Source organism: Coregonus clupeaformis, chromosome 20 (genome assembly GCF_020615455.1).
Source record: "Coregonus clupeaformis isolate EN_2021a chromosome 20, ASM2061545v1, whole genome shotgun sequence".
Lineage (NCBI taxonomy): Eukaryota > Metazoa > Chordata > Actinopteri > Salmoniformes > Salmonidae > Coregonus > Coregonus clupeaformis.
In genome coordinates, this window is record NC_059211.1 from 23,177,839 (window position 1) to 23,200,683 (window position 22,845).

The following is a 22,845-nucleotide window of genomic DNA, read 5'->3' on the forward strand; positions in this document are numbered from 1 at the left end:
CTTCCAAACAGAATCCCGGTCGGACACATTTCATCTTTTGTGTTTGTGAGATGGATGATGTTCGTCACTGTTGTGTGGCATTGTCTCATCCCAGCAGCCACGGGGAGGGGGAACATTTATCATCTCAGGCCTATGTATGGGGAGGGGGGCAGGGGTGTAGGTGGTTGGGGGTAGGGGAGCAGGGGCGTAGGTGGTTGGGGGAGGGGAGGGGAGCAGAGGGGTTTGATAAAGCATGATGGAGATGGGTTAATGAGGACAGAAGCAGATGAAGAGAACCGTTTCCCATGACTTCCCTTAAACACACTATAAGCACAGCCAGAGAGAGAGGGGAAAGAGTGTATTTTTGCAGGCATGCATGCATTGGCTGTTTTGTGTTCTGGTTTCTGTGTTCTGTGTTCTGTGTTCTGTGTTCTGTATTCTGTATTCTGTATTATGTGTTCTGTATTCTGTGTTCTGTGTTCTGTATTCTGTGTTCTGTGTTCTGTATTCTGTGTTCTGTGTTCTGTGTTCTGTGTTCTGTGTTCTGTGTTCTGTGTTCTGTGTTCTGTGTTCTGTGTTCTTTGTTCTGGGTTGTGTGTTGTGTGTGTGTTTCCTTCAGCATGGTTCTATATGCTGTGCATGCGTAATGGAGGTTGTTCGGTGAACTAGGCTCATGTGATGAGTAACGTCTGCCTTAGACCTGAAGACTGTAAGATCCTCAAGCTAATGCATAGGCTTTAGTTCAGTGGGCTAACACATTCCTGACTCTCGGTTGGTCAGTGTTGCTCCTTCCCTGTTCTGCTTCTGTCCTCCACTATAAGAGCTGTGCTAGCAGGTGGCCCAGGTCTGTTGTGTTGGGTGAGGGATTAGGCTTTAGGACATTGTTTGGTGGGAATGGTGCTGTGAATACAAAGGGATTAGTCCAAAGGGTTGCTTCATTGACCATGTGTGTGTGTGTGTGTGTGTGTGTGTGTTTGGGAGGTGGCTTGGAATTTAGGTGATGATGGCAAAATAAAACAATGCATTTGCCAGTAGTCCAACACCCCACAGCTTCAGTAGTCCAACACCCCACAGCTTCAGAAGTCCAACACCCCCCCACAGCTTCAGTAGTCCAACACCCCACAGCTTCAGAAGTCCAACACCCCACAGCTTCAGTAGTCCAACACCCCACAGCTTCAGTAGTCCAACACCCCACAGCTTCAGTAGTCCAACACCCCACAGCTTCAGTAGTCCAACACCCCACAGCTTCAGTAGTCCAACACCCCACAGCTTCAGAAGTCCAACACCCCACAGCTTCAGTAGTCCAACACCCCACAGCTTCAGTAGTCCAACACCCCACAGCTTCAGTAGTCCAACACCCCACAGCTTCAGTAGTCCAACACCCCACAGCTTCAGTAGTCCAACACCCCACAGCTTCAGTAGTCCAACACCCCCCCACAGCTTCAGTAGTCCAACCCCCCACAGCTTCAGAAGTCCAACACCCCCCCACAGCTTCAGTAGTCCAACACCCCCCCACAGCTTCAGTAGTCCAACACCCCACAGCTTCAGTAGTCCAACACCCCACAGCTTCAGTAGTCCAACACCCCACAGCTTCAGAAGTCCAACACCCCCCCACAGCTTCAATAGTCCAACCCCCCACAGCTTCAGAAGTCCAACACCCCCCACAGCTTCAGTAGTCCAACACCCCCACAGCTTCAGTAGTCCAACACCCCACAGCTTCAGTAGTCCAACACCCCACAGCTTCAGTAGTCCAACACCCCACAGCTTCAGAAGTCCAACACCCCACAGCTTCAGTAGTCCAACACCCCACAGCTTCAGTAGTCCAACACCCCCCCACAGCTTCAGTAGTCCAACACCCCCCCACAGCTTCAGTAGTCCAACACCCCACAGCTTCAGTAGTCCAACACCCCACAGCTTCAGAAGTCCAACACCCCACAGCTTCAGTAGTCCAACACCCCACAGCTTCAGTAGTCCAACACCCCACAGCTTCAGTAGTCCAACACCCCACAGCTTCAGTAGTCCAACACCCCACAGCTTCAGTAGTCCAACACCCCACAGCTTCAGAAGTCCAACACCCCACAGCTTCAGTAGTCCAACACCCCACAGTTTCAGAAGTCCAACACCCCCCCACAGCTTCAGTAGTCCAACACCCCACAGCTTCAGTAGTCCAACACCCCACAGCTTCAGTAGTCCAACACCCCACAGCGTCGCCTATCTTTGAGGTAATGTTGACAATAACGTTAGGCCTTCTACTCAAACCTGTTGAATATTTGCACAAACCCCATTCATTGACCACCGTAAAAATGAAATGCCATTTAAGAGATAGGCTACAAGGCTATTTTATATGACTTCAGTCTAGCCAACATAAAAGCATGGTATGGTGTTGTGATTGTAAATCTTACATCTGATTTCCTCCCCTAAATTTCCCTCTCCATGTGGTCCATAAAACCATGTGCAACCCCCTTAAAAAAATCTCAATGTCTTGAACCACATGCTGCCATTAGGAACGCACAAAAGAGAGAACTGACAAATAGCCGTTTTAATGCCTCTCTTTGACTTAAATGAATTTATGTAATCTAATGGAGGTGGTGGGGGTGGGGATGAGGAGGGGTAACAAATGAAAAGCCCTAATCAGTGTACAATGACTGGAGAAAAAAACCATTAATCTTGGGTAGCATCCTCCTGTGCTCGTTGTTACAAGGCCGCGGGCCGAGGTGCTTGTCCCATTAACCGGGCAGCGAAAGGCCCTCTGAGTGGTCAGGGACCTGCGTTGACAGAGCGTCTGCACCGCCTGCTCCCCAGTTCAAGATTGTGAATGCCTCAGCGCGGGTTGACTCCTGAGTAACCTTCTTAGGTACGGCGAGCTCACCCTTAAATGACCCCACACTTTCAAGAAAGATCTGGGGGGATTCCAGGGGGTCTCGAGACCCGGACCCGCAGTTTTCAATAGGTAAACAGCTGACTGTGGAGAGTGTTTTGGGTTGCTGGGGAGAAAAAAATAACGATCTATCCCTACATAAACAAAAACATTGCACACAGGCGTTCCGATTACACATAGGATACATTACACACACACACAATCCCATCTAAAGGACATTGGCCTATTCATATTCCAAATAAAGCAAAATGTGTGAACAAAAATTCAGAAAGTGACAATATTGTAGGCTATTAAAATCGGTAAGCAGCGTATTCACATCATTTATAACGAAGGACTACACGAAACAAATATGCCTACTGGCCTAATCATTTCACATTGATCTTTGCTATTGTTAAATACATCCAAATGTAATAACAGAGTAATTAGAAAGCATAGCCTATAGGCATAGATTAGCCTATAATTATTATTTTTATTGTTGAAATTATGAATAGGCTTTATTTGGTAGCCCATAAGACACACAGATGAAATGTAGCCTACACGAAAACGAGTGGAGAAATAGAGCCTATAGAAAGGCTTTTGGAAATGTGGAAACATCCACATGATTTCACATGGTTTAAAAGCCCACGACTCTGGATGTTCGAACGCCATATTGGATTTGTTCTCGCTAGTATATGTCCGCGAAAAAGATTTGTGTCACATTTTATACATTCTAGGTGGCAACATTGTATCGCTGCGAGCAGAAGTTTCGTCAGGTTCGTGGCTGATATCGATGACTGTTGCCATTGGGAGAAGCCCTGCTTTCGCCACCCCCTTGCTGGGCCCCGCGTTGACCTGCCCTTGCACAGTGCTCTGGCTGGGGAGTGGAATTCACTGGGATGCTGTTGCTGCCGCGGCTATAAGACAACGACGCAGCGCTAACTCACACATTATGGACAGTAGGCATAATGACCCTTATTTACACCTCAGTAAGTATCTTTCCTTGCTCTGTTTGAATTACGTTTATCCCTCGATAGCCGTTGCATAGTTCTGCTATTTGGAGACGGTTCATGGCGTCTTTTTCTCGGAGTGCCAGCGGGCGAGCTAGTGCCACGGACTCGGCTGGATATTTCCCTCCATGGATATTCATTCAACGGGTCCTGTTTAGTTAGCCTACTTAGCACTCGTCCGGCTGTGGTGCCTAGTGACATGAGGGCTGCGGCCAATGTAAAAGTCAGGTGATCGCGGTTCTTCTGTTCAGACGAGGTCAGAGGTTGACACTTTAATTGCGCTTTTAAACTTAATGTAATTTATGGTGGTGGTCCCGCATTTCTTGCTAACTGTTTTGGACATAAACACAATTTTTACAATGGTGTTTTCCTTATCGAGGACGATATGTGTAGGACTACCGATCGAAAGTGTGGGGCTTTTCTGGCCAGATCTTCAACAAAACTTTCCCGAGTGGGAAAAAAAAAAAAGTATTGTGGGGCTCCCTGGTCAATGTGGAGACTGGAGGCTGCCCAATTGGAGTTATGGTTCACACATACATACCTCTTGTTAGGTTTTGACAGCATACCTCTTAACTTATTCAGACAAGAGAAACTGCACAGAAAACAAACAAAAAAACATTTGAGGAGCAATAGGCAACATATAACACTGTTATTATGCATCGGTTGTAGCCTAGTCTGGAGCCTACTGATGAAATCAAAGTGCAAGATGTGTGTAAAAGGCATTACATGCTGAGGTGAATACTAACAAGCATGCTGTGAGACTTTTGTGAAGCTTCCGGTCTTGTTATTTGTGCTCCGTTAAAGTTGCAGCACAGGACTTCTTTAAACACACGGAGTGAGTCGCACACTACATGCATAATGTATCATGTGATGTTCTCCCTGAATGAAACATTCATTGCCAAGCCACTGCAATATAGCATGATGTTATTATCATCAACAGTGCTTTTGTGAAAAATATCGGGGGATCTTAAACCACCCCAGCCGGGGGGCTCACATTAAAGGGATTGGAGTCTCTTTGAAGCCAGAAATGATGAAGCAGCATTATTCCTATCTTTGGGATGTTGTCGCATGACTTGCCTCCTGGATATCCAGCATGTATGTGGGGGGAAACTGCCATCGCTCTGAATGGTTGTGTCTCCAGGTAATGGGAGAGCCATCTGGGCTTGGCTGCATGGAGGCTGCTGTGAGGCTGTGAGCAAACAGGTGACAGAATATGCACACAAACAGACCACTCGTATCCCCTCAGACTAGAATCTTACTCAGTTCGCTTCCGTTGTGTCTGTTGAAATTGTTATAATACCCACAGTGCACCTGTCATAACAAGTTCATAGACCTAACAAGGAGGCGGCAGGTAGCTTAGTGGTTAAGAGCGTTGTGCCAGTGACCGAAAGGTCGCTGGTTCTAATCCCCGAGCCCGACTAGGTGAAAAATCTGTCGATGTGCCCTTGAGCAAGGCACTTAACCCTAATTGCTCCTGTAAGTCGCTCTGGATAAGAGCGTCTGCTAAAATGTAAATGTGTTGTTTTATGCATGTTCAATAACAGACATAAGAGTTATGATATGAAACATGAAATTCTATCATATTTTTTTTAATGGTTTATTATTTTGTGCTGAACATAAACTCTTGTAGTGACACAGAGTTCTTTAGAGGCTGTAGCGAAGGGGCGTTCCAGTTAGCCGTACGGGGGGCGTTCCAGTTAGCCGTACAGTAAGTACATTGACACACTGTTCAGGACAACCTACTGTACAGGAAAGCATATTTAATAGCTATAATATAGTGTCGTTTCATAGCCGTGGACGATCACGTTTACAAAATGAAACTGTCTCTTGGAATTTGTAACATGTAATAGAGAATCTGTGCATCGAGCAAACCATAGAGATCCTGTAGGATGTTATCAATAAAACATCACAATACGGTGCAGAGTGTTCGATTTGGCTGCTGGAGTCGAGGAGATCCCCAGCTCCCCTAAAACCGTTGACAACTACAAGCCGTTTTCATCAGACCAGAGGACATTTCTCCAAAAAGTACGGTCTTTCTCCACATGTGCAGTTGCAAACCGTAGTCTGGCTTTTTTTATGGCGGTTTTTGGAGCAGTGGCTTCTTCCTTGCTGAGTGGCATTTCAGGTTATGTCGATATAGGACTTGTTTTACTGTGGAAATAGATACTTTTGTACCTGTTTCCTCCAGCATCTTCACAAGGTCCTTTGCTGTTGTTCTGGGATTGATTTGCACTTTTCGCACCAAAGTACGTTCATCTCTAGGAGACAGAACGCGTCTCCTTCCTGAGCGGTATGATGGCTGCGTAGTCCCATGGTGTTTATACTTGCGTACTATTGTTAGCTCGGTTGAGCTACTCTTCACGGTGTTTATGCCAAGGTGGATGTTTTCCCTTGTAATAGTTTCGTTTGACGCTTGGGGCGTTTGATTTATGTAAACGGAATAAACTCTGGACTTCGGTATTTTACCTCCTGCGCCTGACTCCTTCATTCACACCTCGTCTCACAATTAGCCTATCAGAAGCTTCTAAAGACATGACATCATTTTCTGGAATGTTCCAAGCTGTTTAAAGGCACAGTCAACTTAGTGTATGCTGCACTAGATTGTGAACGACTCTTGGCGGAATGCGTTGCTTGACTGCCGTGAGGGTGATAAGAACAATTTTGTTCGCGGACTGCAGCCCCCCCCCCCAAACGATTGGTGTTCGAGTTTGTTGAGCAGAGGCTGTGTATGTTTTGGTTCTACAGAGCTGTGTCCATGATTACATTCAATTATCAATTAATTGCAATCAATTATACACATTTTTCTTCTCTATACTGCCCATGATCTATATTCTTGCACACGTATGACAGACAGTTGGTGGTCGGAGCACGTCTCTGGAGCCGCTGAGCCGGAGGAGCATGTATTAGTCCTGCTGTAGGACTCATTGTGGCCAGCACTAGCAGGTCATACGAATGACTAAAATGAACGAGTCACTCAGAAAAACAAATCATGACTCTCGAATTCAGTAAAAAGAGTAGTTCACAAAGAACGAATCATTGGCACATCACTATTTGGAAAGAGCTTGACATCTGCAAGTTCTCGTCCTGGTAAAGTTGTCAGTCGAACATCTGTCATCACCACTATATAGATGGCAAGCAAATCAAACAATATTTGGATGTAGCCATCTAGTTTATCCCCTGAAAGTTAGCTTATTAACTAGCCATATTGACGTGATCTGTTATTAGCTAGCTAGCCAATTTGACGTGGTCCTTCAATCAATGTAGTCTATCATGTCTGTCAGCAGCAATCGTGATTAAACGTTCTTAAAAACAATGTTGAAAAGGATAATGTTAGCTAACTTCGCTAGGTAGGCCTACGTTGGTTGGAGAAAAAAAGTACATTAGGTCTACTTACCACTATGTTTAGCCAACTGTACAAAGTTTCTACCGGTAGCTTGCAAAGTAAACATTATCAGTTAACAGTACATCGATAAATGCGCCCTTCTGCTGCATGACAGGCAGAGCCCATAAAGGATGGGAAATTAACCTAAACCACTCATATTTGTCAGGTATAGTTCACTTTTATTTTAAATCACTCAAATATCCAATTAATGGTAGCCAATATTGAGAGACTAGCCTCACGTATCTGAAATTACATGATCAATTGATGTTTACTGATCATGAAAATCATGCAGTTACTTGCTGTATAGCTCTGATGATGGAGCTAAATGTGCGCAATTGTTTTGCAAGGAAGAATCCGAAATGTATAGTTCTGACTATGCTCTTCAAGAAAATAGATGTATAGCGTTTTGGAAATAAACTCTTCAAATACAGTTTATACGGGTTTTATACAAATTTTCTGTATACCGGTAAATAGCCTCTAAAATATATGTAAACAGACCATAAATGTCTCAATTATTTTTCTTAGAAAGTTGTGAGTACTGTTATATGATACAAATCAAATAAAATCAAATTTAATTTGACACATGCGCCGAATACAACAGGTGTAGACATTACCGTGAAATGCTTACTTACAGCCCTTAACCCACAATGCATTTATTTCTTAATAAAAAGTAAAATAAAACAACAACAAAAAAGTGTTGAGAAAAAAAGAGCAGAAGTAAAATAAAATAACAGTAGGGAGGCTATATATACAGTACCGGTGCAGAGTCAATGTGCTGGGGCACCGGCTAGTTGAGGTAGTTGAGGTAATATGTACATGTGGGTAGAGTTAAAGTGACTATGCATAAATAATTAACAGAGTAGCAGCAGTGTAAAAATATGGCGTGGGGGTGGGGGGGCAGTGCAAATAGTCTGGGTAGCCATGATTAGCTGTTCAGGAGTCTTATGGCTTGGGGGTAGAAGCTGTTGAGAAGCCTTTTGGACCTAGACTTGGCGCTCCGGTACCGCTTGCCGTGCGGTAGCAGAGAGAACAGTCTATGACTAGAGTGGCTGGAGTCTTTGACAATTTTGAGGGCCTTCCTCTGACACCGCCTGGTATAGAGGTCCTGGATGGCAGGAAGCTTGGCCCCAGTGATGTACTGGGCCGTACGCACTACCCTCTGTAGTGCCTTGCGGTCGGAGGCCGAGCAGTTGCCATACCAGGCAGTGATGCAACCAGTCAGGATGCTCTCGATGGTGCAGCTGTATAACTTTTTGAGGATCTGAGGACCCATGCCAAATCTTTTCAGTTTCCTGTGGGGGAATAGGCTTTGTTGTGCCCTCTTCACGACTGTCTTGGTGTGTTTGGACCATGATAGTTCATTGGTGATGTGGACACCAAGGAACTTGAAGCTCTCAACCTGTTCCACTACAGCCCTGTCGATGAGAATGGGGGTGTGCTCAGTCCTCTTTTTTTTCCCTGTAGTCCACAATCATCTCCTTTGTCTTGGTCACGTTGAGGGAGAGGTTGTTATCCTGGCACCACACGGCCAGGTCTCTGACCTCCTCCCTATAGGCTGTCTCATCGTTGTCGGTGATCAGGCCTACCACTGTTGTGTCGTCGGCAAACTTAATGATGGTGTTGGAGTCGTGCCTGGCCATGCAGTCACGGGTGAACAGGGAGTACAGGAGGGGACTGAGCACGCACCCCTGAGGGGCCCCCGTGTTGAGGATCAGCGTGGCAGATGTGTTGTTACCTACCCTTACCACCTGGGGGTGGCCCGTCAGGAAGTCCAGGATCCAGTTGCAGAGGGAGGTGTTTAGTCTCAGGCTCCTTAGCTTAGTGATAAGCTTTGAGGGCACTATGGTGTTGAACGCTGAGCTGTAGTCAATGAATAGCATTCTCACGTAAGTGTTCCTCTTGTCCAGGTGGGAAAGGGCAGTGTGGAGTGCAATAGAGATTGCATCATCTGTGGATCTGTTGGGGCTGTATGCAAATTGGAGTGGGTCTAGGGTTTCTGGGATAATGGTGTTGATGTGAGCCATGACCAGCCTTTCAAAGCACTTCATGGCTACAGATGTCAGTGCTACGGGTCGGTAGTCATTTAGGCAGGTTATTTTAGTGTCCTTGGGCACGGGGACTATGGTGGTCTGCTTGAAACACGTTGGTATTACAGACTCAGTCAGGGACATGTTGAAAATGCCGGTGAAGACACTTGCCAGTTGGTCAGCACATGCTCGGAGTACACGTCCTGGTAATCCGTCTGGCCCTGCGGCCTTGTGAATGTTGACCTGCTTAAAAGTCTTACTCACATCGGCTACGGAGAGCGTGATCACATAGTCATCCGGAACAGCTGGTGCTCTCATGCATGCTTCAGTGTTGCTTGCCTCAAAGCGAGCATAGAAGTGGTACAATATACAATATCAGTACTTGTTGCATTTACAACTTGTCTAAGTCCTATAATCAACTGATTTCAGCCAGTTTATGGCTGTGGGTTGACTGCATTGTTTGAATGGAAGGTTGGCATATTGGCAGTTAATTAGAAAAATTAATATAATCATTCCTCTAAAGCTGGCTAGCTAACAAACATACAGTACAGATACATTCTTCAAGTTCATTATTTGACACTATCTTATACATTTTTCAAGTTCATTATACACAGCACTGGCAAATCAATGGTTGACCAACTCCCTGACCAAAATGGCTGACCTTTATCCCATCATTAGAAGGTTCATGTCCATTCTAGTATTCTAATTCCTAATTCTATGAAGCAAATCAGGGAGAGGTCAGACTCAGCAGCACATCATAGTTTAATAAAGTTAGGAGAACATCTGTGGATTATGTCAAGTTATAAATGTTCTTGGTCTTTGGCATTTCTGTGGTTTCCCATCAGTCTGAGGGTTCACAGACGTGCAGACATTCACTCTGCTGCTGCTGTTCAGAGAAACGATATGCACTTAACTCACAGATCTGGGAAGTCCTGGAGATAAAGACAGTGGATGAGACAGAGAGGACAATTATTATTGGAATGGGAAAGAAAGAGAGAGAGAGAAGAGGGAGAAAAGAGAGAGCGAAGAGAGAGTGAGAAGAGAGAGGAGAGAGAGGGGTCACTCCAGGACTGGTTGACAGTAGCACTCTGAACTCTGTTTAGCTGCTGCCAAGGGTCAATGATCCCCCTGCTTTCTGTTTGAGTAACCAAGAAGCCCACTCTACTTGCACACACACACACACACACACGCACACACACACACGCACGCTCGCTTTCTCTCTCACTCACTCACTCACTCACTCACTCACTCACTCACTCACTCATTCACTCACACACACTCCAATAGGCCATTACCCGGCTACATAATGACATCTATTGTGTGCCGTCTGCTAATGCATATGGCAGTTTTGAACTGCAGTTGGTCTGAAATTGTAAAATCCTTGTGCAAATATGGTTTGGGCGGCACACCCACACCTGTATGGCTTGGCATTACCAGCCAGGGGGTTTCTATAGAGGGAGAGTCAACTTGTGAGTTTGTTGTTTAAAGGCTGGTTTGGTTTCATAGTCAGCTCAGCAGAGTTGTCCATACATTTGCTTGGTCACATGCCCATTTGGTCACATTGTCTTTTCTGCTATGCAGTGCTTGATGTCTTGACACTTTGATTTAGTTTATGTACTTTGACTTTTACTAGAGCCAGGACGATACCAGTATGGCGATACTAGTTAGTATTGTGGCAAGGAAACAAAACACGAAGCGGTTTGAAATTCTTTAGGAAAACAACCCTAATGTTGGAAACAAACATCATTATGGTGTCATCCAGAGTCCTATGTATTTATTTCCCAAGATATAGCACACAATATGTTACATACAGCAGGTTTTTAAAGGAGTTTTAGTCTGCTTCGTATTTTCATTTTTGCCATGGAAAAACTATTGCGATACTGCTATGATCACAGCCCTATAACTGGTGGTACCCTCACCTGCTATCATCACAGCCCTATAACTGGTGGTACCCTCACCTGCTATGATCACAGCCCTATAACTGGTGGTACCCTCACCTGCTATCATCACAGCCCTACTAACTGGTGTTACCCTCACCTACTATCATCACAGCCCTACTAACTGGTGTTACCCTCACCTGCTATGATCATAGCCCTACTAACTGGTGTTACCCTCACCTACTATCATCACAGCCCTACTAACTGGTGTCACCCTCACCTGCTATCAGCACAGCCCTACTAACTGGTGTTACCCTCACCTGCTATCATCACAGCCCTACTAACTGGTGTTACCCTCACCTGCTATCATCACAGCCCTACTAACTGGTGTTACCCTCACCTACTATCATCACAGCCCTACTAACTGGTGTCACCCCTCACCTACTATCATCACAGCCCTACTAACTGGTGTTACCCTCACCTGCTATCATCACAGCCCTACTAACTGGTGTCACCCTCACCTGCTATCATCACAGCCCTACTAACTGGTGTTACCCTCACCTGCTATCATCACAGCCCTACTAACTGGTGTTACCCTCACCTGCTATCATCACAGCCCTACTAACTGGTGTTACCCTCACCTACTATCATCACAGTCCTACTAACTGGTGTTACCCTCACCTGCTATCATCACAGCCCTACTAACTGGTGTTACCCTCACCTACTATCATCACAGCCCTACTAACTGGTGTTACCCTCACCTGCTATCATCACAGCCCTACTAACTGGTGTTACCCTCACCTACTATCATCACAGCCCTACTAACTGGTGTTACCCTCACCTACTATCATCATAGCCCTACTAACTGGTGTTACCCTCACCTACTATCATCACAGCCCTACTAACTGGTGTCACCCTCACCTACTATCATCATAGCCCTACTAACTGGTGTTACCCTCACCTGCTATCATCACAGCCCTACTAACTGGTGTTACCCTCACCTGCTATCATCACAGCCCTACTAACTGGTGTTACCCTCACCTGCTATCATCACAGCCCTACTAACTGGTGTTACCCTCACCTGCTATCATCATAGCCCCTACTAACTGGTGTTACCCTCACCTACTATCATCACAGCCCTACTAACTGGTGTTACCCTCACCTACTATCATCATAGCCCTACTAACTGGTGTTACCCTCACCTACTATCATCACAGCCCTACTAACTGGTGTTACCCTCACCTACTATCATCATAGCCCTACTAACTGGTGTTACCCTCACCTACTATCATCACAGCCCTACTAACTGGTGTTACCCTCACCTACTATCATCATAGCCCTACTAACTGGTGTTACCCTCACCTGCTATCATCACAGCCCTACTAACTGGTGTTACCCTCACCTGCTATCATCACAGCCCTACTAACTGGTGTTACCCTCACCTGCTATCATCACAGCCCTACTAACTGGTGTTACCCTCACCTACTATCATCACAGCCCTACTAACTGGTGTTACCCTCACCTGCTATGATCACAGCCCTACTAACTGGTGTTACCCTCACCTGCTATCATCACAGCCCTACTAACTGGTGTCACCCTCACCTACTATCATCATAGCCCTACTAACTGGTGTTACCCTCACCTACTATCATCACAGCCCTATCTTTTAGTGTTTGTTTTTCTGCTTTTCCTGCATAATGTGTGACTTGGTGTTTGTATGTGTGTGTGTGTGTGTGTGAATGTGTGTGTGTGTGTGTGTGTGTGTGTGTGTGTGTGTGTGTGTGTGTGTGTGTGTGTGTGTGTGTGTGTGTGTGTGTGAATGTGTGTGTGCCTACACGCTCATCAGTGTCCGTGTGCGTGCCAGGGTTTCCGTTAGGAAAATAGTGGCGCCAGAAAACGTGACCGGGAAGATTTTAATTTACCGGCCATTTGAGAAATTTACCGGAGCATATGCATTGGGTGCGTAACCCATTAGTCCACCCATGGTGCTCAGAATGACAAAAATCACATTTAGATTGTGGTAATGCATCTTAACAGAACATGCAACTCATGTAATGAAGCAGCCAATAAAACGTAATTTTCAAACATTTACCAAAATGCAATTCGCGGAAAACACCATTCTAAACAGCACCTGGGAAAACACCATTCTAAACAGCACCTGGGAAAACACCATTCTAAACAGCACCTGGGAAAACACCATTCTAAACAGCGCACCCGATAGCGGTTCCATATGTGACCGAGATGAAAATCTCTGTTAGAAATGTAGAAAGAGGGAGAATCTAAAGATGCAACAACTAGGATGTGCTACTAATATGACTAGGATTGTGCCTTTGGCTTCTGGACAACGAAAGAAAGTTGATATGAAAACCGATAGACCAGGAGAGAAATGGCCTAGCGCTGGGTCCAATAGGGAAGTCAATGGAAATACTTTTGCCAAAATTATATAATTACTCCTGTCTATACATAAATAAATAAAATCATTCAAAACGCTTCACCAGAAAGCATGGCTTAGCCACAGAGGAATCGAGGATCATTAGCTTCTTTAAATAAAAAAAAATGTTATGGATTGTTTCAAATCACAAGCTCGTAGGCCTCTGCCTATTTGGGAAGCCCGCCATTTGGGCAGAGCGCCTGGCAATAGGTCTAGCTGATTATTGAGTTGCAGCTGTCAGTGAAAATCATCTAAAATCTGTGTGAAGATAATGTGTCTTGAGTATCATTTAAAATGTTGAGACAAGAAGAAGCGGAGGGGTGTGTGGTGAAGATATGGGCGTGTCTCTCTCCAGAGTGGCTCAGCTGTCTCCCGCCAATTCTTGCACATTCATTGTTTCATCGTGTGAATTGTTTGCCCATAGATTTTTTATTTTGATCAACTGCCCATTACAGTAGTAAATGTACCGTTAATTACATTCATTTCTGTTAATGCATGTATTATTTACATTAATTTACCGTTCTCATTCTCGAAGTGGAAACGCTGTTTGCAGAGTTCACAACCTGCTACACTTGTGAGAAACACGTTTTTGTTTATTTCATAAGCATAATTTACGTGACGCTCCATGTACGCAACGAGCATGTGTCTGCTTTCTCTGTTCTGATAATGTTGAGGGAGCCTGTGTCTGCTTTCTCTGTTCTGATAATGTCGAGGGCCTGTGTCTGCTTTCTCTGTTCTGATAATGTTGAGGGAGCCTGTGTCTGCTTTCTCTGTTCTGATAATGTCGAGGGAGCGTGCGCGCCTGAGCACGCATAGAAGTACCTGGCCTGCTGTTCGGAAATGTAGGAAAGTGTTTTTTTAACATCCATTGCGAATGATAATTTATTCAAACTATAGTTCCTCACAGTAAGCTATTTGGAAAATCTTTCCAACAATCTCCCCCTCAATAATCACCAATCCTCGGTGTGAAAGAGCAATGGTAGTTATAGGCCTACTGCTGCATTGGCCTATAGGCTGTGAGTTCCATGTGCTCATTTCTTTAGCTGCCAATGGATCACATTTACATTTTAGTCGTTTAGCAGACGCTCTTATCCAGAGCGACTTACAGTTAGTGAGTGCATACATTATTATTATTATTATTATTATTATTATTATTTTATTCATACTGGCCCCCCGTGGGAAACGAACCCAAAACCCTGGCGTTGCAAACGCCATGCTCTACCAACTGAGCTACATCCCTGCCGGCCATTCCCTCCGCTACCCTGGACGACGCTGGGCCAATTGTGCGCCGCCCCGTGGGTCTCCCGGTGGTGTATCAATGTGTCCATATGACGAGGCTAGTGATCTCGCATTAATTGACTTTGAACTTTTAGATTTGTATAATTTTAATTCTAATTTTTACGACTAACCACGTGACAACGATTTTGAGAAACGAAACCGTTGTTATTGAAATTAAACTGTTCCATGAAAATGCGCATATGAAAATCATAAATGGCGCGCAGAACGGTAGAAATGGTTGGATAAATTGTATGCCTGAAACTCACGCGCCGCCTATGAAGTCTTTATAAAATAATTGCCTCCACGTTTCCATGGTGGGATTTTGCCTTGAAGGCTGCTTTGAAACAAGGTAAGACAAGCCTCATAATATGAAATAAAACGTTCAGGTTTTCAAAATGCATACTGCCTCCAGCTCACATTGTAAAGTGGTGGGTGACGCGCTGATAGCCTGTTGCCCGCACTTTAATGGTAAATGGGAGACCTGCTTCAATTACAAGTTGAGAAATAAAATAGTAGCTTCTTTTAATCACGCACCAAAACTGTTTTTAACACGCGATTGCATTTATAATTGTTACGCCGTGAAAGCAGGTTTTACTACTGCAGCAACCAGTTGAGGAGCAGCAGGACAAATCCCTCTCAGAATAATCTCTGTATGCTGTGCGCGTGTGATTAGTTGTGTTGGATAAATAAGATACATGCCAACTTAATTCCACTAAATTATACAAATTAACCTATAGACCAATATGCATGATGGTCAAATGTATTTACATCGACTGATATTTCCATCAATGAGTAAAAAGCATTATTTTGCAATGGGAATTTTTTCCCCCCCTGTCATTTTGGCCTGCAACAGTTTTATTTATCGGCTAAAAGCCTACGGAAACCCTGTGTATGTGTTTAGAGGAGTCTTAAGGGGGAGGTGTGGGGGTAAGTGGGAGGGGAGTGTTATTTCAGCTAATTGTCAGTAATTACTCATTAGTGAAGAAGGTCAAAGTGTTTATGATTGAATTATTGCTTTAGTCAAGCAGCATCACTGCCTCACAGTCCTGGGGCTGCAGCTGCTGTCGGAGATAGACTTTGCTTCTCTTAGAATAACATACTAACATACACACTACACACTAACATACACACTACACACTAACATACACACTACACACTAACATACACACTACACACTAACATACACACTACACACTAACATACACACTACACACTAACATACACACTACACACTAACATACACACTACACACTAACATACACACTACACACTAACATACGCACTACACACTAACATACACACTACACACTACACACTAACATACACACTACACACTAACATACACATTACACACTAACATACACATTACATACTAACATACACACTACACACTAACATACACACTACACACTAACATACACACTACACACTAACATACACACTACACACTAACATACACACTACACACTAACATACACACTACACTAACATACACACTACACACTAACATACACACTACACACTAACATACACACTACACACTAACATACGCACTACACACTAACATACGCACTACACACTAACATACACACTACACACTAACATACACACTACACACTAACATACACACTACACACTAACATACACACTACACACTAACATACACATTACACACTAACATACACATTACACACTAACATACACATTACACACTAACATACACATTACACACTAACATACACATTACACACTAACATACACATTACACATTACATACTAACATACACATTACACACTAACATACACATTACATACTAACATACATATTACACACTAACATACACATTACACATTACATACTAACATACACATTACACACTAACATACACATTACATACTAACATACATATTACATACTAACATACACATTACACACTAACATACACATTACATACTAACATACATATTACACACTAACATACACATTACACACTAACATACACATTACATACTAACATACACATTACACACTAACATACACATTACACACTAACATACACATTACATACTAACATACACATTACACACTAACATACACATTACACACTAACATACACATTACACACTAACATACACATTACACATTACACACTAACATACACATTACGTACTACATACACATTACACACTAACATACACATTACACATTACACACTAACATACATATTACACATTACATACTAACATACACATTACACATTACACACTAACATACACATTACACATTACATACTAACATACACATTACACACTAACATACATATTACACATTACATACTAACATGCACATTACACATTACACACTAACATACACATTACACATTACACACAGATGTATGTCTCATACATGTCATGCGTGAATGCTTACGGCCGCACATTTTTCACGCTTTGCACATGCACACACACACACACACACACACACACACACACACACACACACACACACACACACACACACACACACACACACACACCCTCCTCTCTCCTCTTCCCCTCCTCTCTCCTCTGCCCCTCCCCTCCTCTCTGCCCCTCCCCTCCTCTCTGCCCCTCCTCTCTCCTCTGCCCCTTCCCTCTACTCTGCCCCTCCCCTCCGCCCCTCCCCTCTCCTCTGCCCCTCCCCTCTCCTCTGCCCCTCCCCTCCTCTCTGCCCCTCCTCTCTCCTCTGTCCCTTCCCTCCTCTCTGCCTCTCCCCTCCTCTCTGCCCCTCCCCTCTCCTCTGCCCCTCCCCTCCTCTCTGCCCCTCCCCTCTCCTCTGCCCTGCCCTCCTCTCTGCTCTGCCCCTCCTCTCTGCCCCTCCTCTCTGCCCCCTCTCTCTGCCCCTCCTCTCTGCTCTGCCCCTCCTCTCTCTCTGCCCCTCCTCTCCTCTCTGCCCCCCCCCTCTTCTCTGCCCCCTCCTCTGCCCCTCTCCTCCTCTGCCCCTCCCCTCTGCCCCCTCCCTCCTCTGCCCCTCCCCTCTGCTCTGCCCCTCCCTCTCTCTCCCCTCCTCTCTCTCTCCCCTCCTCTCTGCCCCTCCTCTCCTCTGCCCCTCTCCTCTCCTCTGCCCCTCCTCTCTGCCCCTCCCCTCTGCCCCTCCCTCTCTCTGCCCCTCTCTCTCCTCTGCCCCTCTCTCTGCCCCTCCCTCTGCTCTGCCCTCCTCTCTGCCTCTCTCCTCTGCCCCTCCCCTCTGCTCTGCCCCTCCCTCTGCTCTGCCCCTCCTCTCTGCTCTGCCCCTCCTCTCTGCTCTGCCCCTCCTCTCTCCTCTGTCCCTCCTCTCTGCTCTGCCCCCTCTCTGCCCCTCCTCTCTGCCTCTCTCCTCTGCCCCTCCTCTGCCTCTGCCCCTCCCCTCTGCTCTGCCCCTCCTCTGCTCTGCCCCTCCTCTCTGCCCCCCTCCTCTCTGCCCCTCCTCTTTCCTCTGTCCCTCCCCTCCTCTCTGCCCCTCCTCTCTGCCCCTCCTCTCTCCTCTGCCCCTCCTCTCTGCCCCTCCTCTCTGCCCCTCCTCTCTCCTCTGCCCCTCCTCTCTGCCCCTCCTCTCTCCTCTGCCCCTCCTCTCTCCTCTGCCCCTCCTCTCTGCCCCTCCTCTCTGCCCCTCCTCTCTGCCCCTCCTCTCTCTGCCCCTCCTCTCTGCCCCTCCTCTCTCCTCTGCCCCTCCTCTCTCCTCTGCCCCTCCTCTCTCCTTGCCCCTCCCTCTCTCCTCTGCCCCTCCTCTCTGCCCCTCTTCTCTGCCTCTCTGCTCTACACAGAATAGAACGCAGCTCCACATATCTATTTTGAGGGCTCTGAGTGCCATGTCAGTCCCACCCATCACACGCACCATCACACTCACACTCACACAGACTCACACAGACTCACACACACACACACACACACACACACACACACACACACACACACACACACTCCCACTCACACACACACACACACACACACACACACACACACACACACACACACACACACACACACACACACACACACACACACTCACACTCCACACTCATACACTCACACACACACACACACACACACACACACACACACACACACACACACACACACACACACACACACACACACACACACACACACACACACTCACACACACACACACACTCACACAGACACACACACACACACACACACACACACACACACACACACACACACACACACCGTACTGATTGCTTTACAGCTGATGGTCCCTTTTCTCTCTCTTAAAACATTTTTTTTCTCTGGTATCTATTATCCCTGTCTGTCAGTTATTTTCCTTGAAAACACACAGGGGTACAAAATATGTCACATGTTTGAGTCCTCCTCCCTGCCAAAATACACAGTGTCCACAGTGTCCAGCCAGCGGTATTAGAGAAAAGGGATGGAGGGAGGTATGAAAACTAAACTACCTCCCCCTCATACCTCAGGGATGGAGGGAGGTATGAAAACTAAACTACCTCCCCCTCATACCTCCTCAGATCAACTTGAGTCAGCTTCTTCTGTCAGTGCTTAGGGAAACACACACACGCTCGCAAACATCATTACTACCCTGAAAGCTTTGTTTTCAATTCAAGGTTTCATTTCTCCAACGAGGTAACATTTTAGCGAGCCCTACCACACATTAAAGGAGCTCAACCCCTCAATGTGCAAAACGTCTTTATCAATGCTAATGATGTCTTTCAGGGCGATGTGCTTTATGTGGGCCATCGCTTATTCTTACAACTCGACATGAATTTGAAGAGGTCTGTGTTATTTTAGCTGCTCCCTGAAGGCTTGTTGGGTGTAATAGAGTGGGATGATATCTGTTCCTGCCTCTACTCCACAGGGAGCAGAGCCTACAGGCATGCTAGCTTAACGTCACTGTCAGTGACAACTACCTCCCTACTGTAGACTTCTTAATGGATAAATTCATTGTTAGTTGATTTTCAGTGTGTGTTCCTTTAAATGTCTTGGTCTTGGTTCTTGTTTGTGAGGGCACACATTTTGCTCTGGGTCCGTACTGTTTTCTGCACTGAGGCACATACATAGGAACAGACAGTTCCAGGAGTGCAAGGCTTGTCAGATGACACATACATACGCACACACATGCACGCTGCACAAATGCACACACACACACACACCATGCTGGACTGTTTTGTCTCTAAGGCATGGAGTGACAGGGACACACACACAGGCGACGTGCAGTGTGTCACCACAGTGCTAACAGGCATGTCTGCTGCCCTAATTACAAAAAAGCATCCTGGGAATTTAGGGATGTGCCTAAAGAAGAGAGGAGAGAGAAAAGAGAAAAGAGAGATATAGAGGGGAAGAGCTCTGGGGCTAAAGGAGTTGATCCACGGCAGAAACGGTTCCTCTGGGACTGATCAGAGAATAATCTGGTTAATCCCATAAACGACGCGGGTGGACTCTGCCTCCCTCCTCCCTCCCTCTCTTTCCTCCGTCCCTCCCTCTCTGTTCGCTTCGTCTCTCTCTCCTGTCGGAGCGGGAGCAGGAGTCAGAGTACGTCCTTCTCTCCAGCTGCTAGGGAGGCTCTGTTGTTTGGCAAGGTGGTTCGGCTGGCACCCCTCTCCACCCCCTCTGGAGCCATGTGGCACCCTATGGCATCAGCCTCATCTGGAAGCCCCAGAAGGGAGCTGGGTTATATGCACTGTGAGTACCGCAGGACTGGGACAGCAGGGAGCTGGGTTATATGCACTGTGAGTACCGCAGGACTGGGACAGCAGGGAGCTGGGTTAAAGGCACACTCTTAGAATAAAGGGTTCTTCAGCTGTCCCCATAGGAGAACCCTTTTTGGTTCCAGGTAGAACCCTTTTGGGTTCCATGCAGAACCCTCTGTGGAACGAGTTCTCCAGTGGGGACAGCCAAAGAACCCTTTTAGGTTCTAGATAGCACTTTTATTTTAAAGAGTGCACTGTGAGTACCGCAGGACTGGGACACTGACAGACAGGCTCCCAAGAGTAAAGACCATGGATCAGGGAGCTGAATAGGAAAGACCATGGATCAGGGAGCTGAATAGGAAAGACCATGGATCAGGGAGGTGAATTTATTCAGGCAGATGGTCAGTGGCAGTGCAAAGGGAAACTAGATGAGTGTGTGTGTGGTGTGTGTGTGTGTGTGGTGTGTGTGTGTGTGTGTGTGTGGTGTGTGTGTGTGTGGTGTGTGTGTGGTGTGTGTGTGTGTGTGTGTGTGTGGTGTGTGTGTGTTGTGTGTGTGTGTGGTGTGTGTGTGGTGTGTGTGTGTGTGTGTGTGTGGTGTGTGTGGGTGTGTGTGGTAACACGTTTGCAACACTGCAAAGTCCTGAAATGTTTGTTTTCGAAAGGGGTTAAAGACACTGTCTTTAAACTGTCTTTTAGTATTTAGGTTTGTTTTATGGGCTGTTGTTTTTTTCTTTAAAGTATGATCTTAAAAAGGTTTTGGGAATCAAGCCCTTTTTCTACTTACCCAGAGTCAGATGAAGTCATGGATATTAGTATGTCTCTGTCCATCCCTTTAAGCTTTCTTCTGTTCTGAGCTTTGTTTTCATTTGATGAGTTCCTGTACTGCAGTATGTTGTGTGGTTATTGCGTAATATTATTATTATTGCTTTATGGTATGTGGGGATTGTTTATAGACAGCCGTTACTGTAAGTCAGAATGAGGTCTGTAAGTCTTACAAAGCAGAGCGAGTTTGGCCAGGGGGGCTCCTATAAGGGGGAATAGAATGGGCCTGTTCTGTGTCTTGGTTTAGAGTGATGGAGTATGTTGCCTACCTCTTCTTTGGTGAGCTCTTAGTCATATGGTGTCGTGAATGATTGCGCATGGTATAAGAAGAGGTCATAAAATGATTCCATGTGTGAAACAGGTACACACACAGACACAGAGAGAGAGAGAGAGAGAGAGAGAGAGAGAGAGAGAGAAATATTGTGATCTGAGTATGGAAGCCTAGCCCACTCAGTTCAGGGTTCAAAGGTGGTAGTTGAGGCGATGTCACCACCAAGCTATCACCGTAACAACTCTCTCATTCTCTGCGGCTGCACGCTTTCTAGTATTCCCTTCAACATATCCATCTATCTCTCAACACCTCTTTCTTCCTCTCTTTCCTCTCCTCCAATCTCTCTCCCTCTCTCTCTCTGTCTCTGTTGCCTGTCACTCTGATCTCTCCATCACCCCTCTTCCTCTGTGTTTTTCCCTTCCTCTGGTTGGCGAGGTGTTGGAGGTGTTGACGTGATCCACTTACACACAGACAGAAGCGAGACAGAGACAGGGTCCTGTCAGTAGCCATTTTTCAGCCGAGAGGACCGACACAGTGTGTGCGCGGATGTGTGCGTGTGCATTTCTGTGGCAGAGCTGCGACGAGTTGGTTATATTTTTGTATTGAGCATATATCTCCATACACCTTTGTTAATTGCTTGTGTGGCGTAATTTTACCGTCCTTATTTACAATGTAATTCATAAACACGATACCTTCCTTGTAATTTTTTTCTCCAAGAAAATTGGTATTTCCTCTATCAGTTTAGCCATATTATTTGCTGTAATATTTGTTCTGCCTCTTCTGGAGGATGAAATTTGAATTTTAACCAACTCTGTGTGGCTTCAAACAGGGATCAATTGTCAATTCACCGGAAATGGTTGGTTTTAATTTGTATAACAGCAAAAAGCCCCCTTAGTATCCTGCTGGAAAACCAGTTGGATTTAGATATAATTTCAGTAGACCTCAAGAGAGAAGTTTAATGCCTTTAACCCTAGAAACTCATGTTCATTATATAAATATGCCCGTTTTAACTTTATCTGGTTTGCCCAATCCAAATAAAATGAAATATTTTTTCTCACATGATTTGACAAAGGATTGTCCTGGAGTCAGTAGAACCATGAATAAATATGTTAACTGCGACATCACTAGAGAATTAATCAGGGTAATTTTTCCAAAGATGGACAGGTATTTCCCTCTCCATGGTTTCAAGATCCTATCTATTTTGCTATCACTCAACTTTTCCGGGATATG

The 22,845-nt window shown here is 45.6% G+C and overlaps 1 protein-coding gene across 4 annotated transcripts in view; it reads left to right on the forward strand.

The window, feature by feature from the left end:
- The first annotated feature begins 3,503 nt into the window (after positions 1-3,503).
- The window catches only part of rxrgb (retinoid X receptor, gamma b), a 60,205-nt gene continuing 40,863 nt past the window's right edge, over positions 3,504-22,845 (forward strand). Inside the window, exon 1 of one of the 4 annotated variants that reach the window (XM_041840640.2) lies at positions 3,504-3,822. In XM_041840640.2, coding sequence (XP_041696574.1) covers positions 3,627-3,822 — 196 coding nt within the window. In that variant the 5' untranslated portion in view covers positions 3,504-3,626. Of the gene's footprint in view, positions 3,823-20,339; positions 20,562-22,845 lie in introns of those variants that run through there. The other 3 variants (XM_041840641.2, XM_041840642.2, XM_041840644.1) reach the window with 3 other exon arrangements.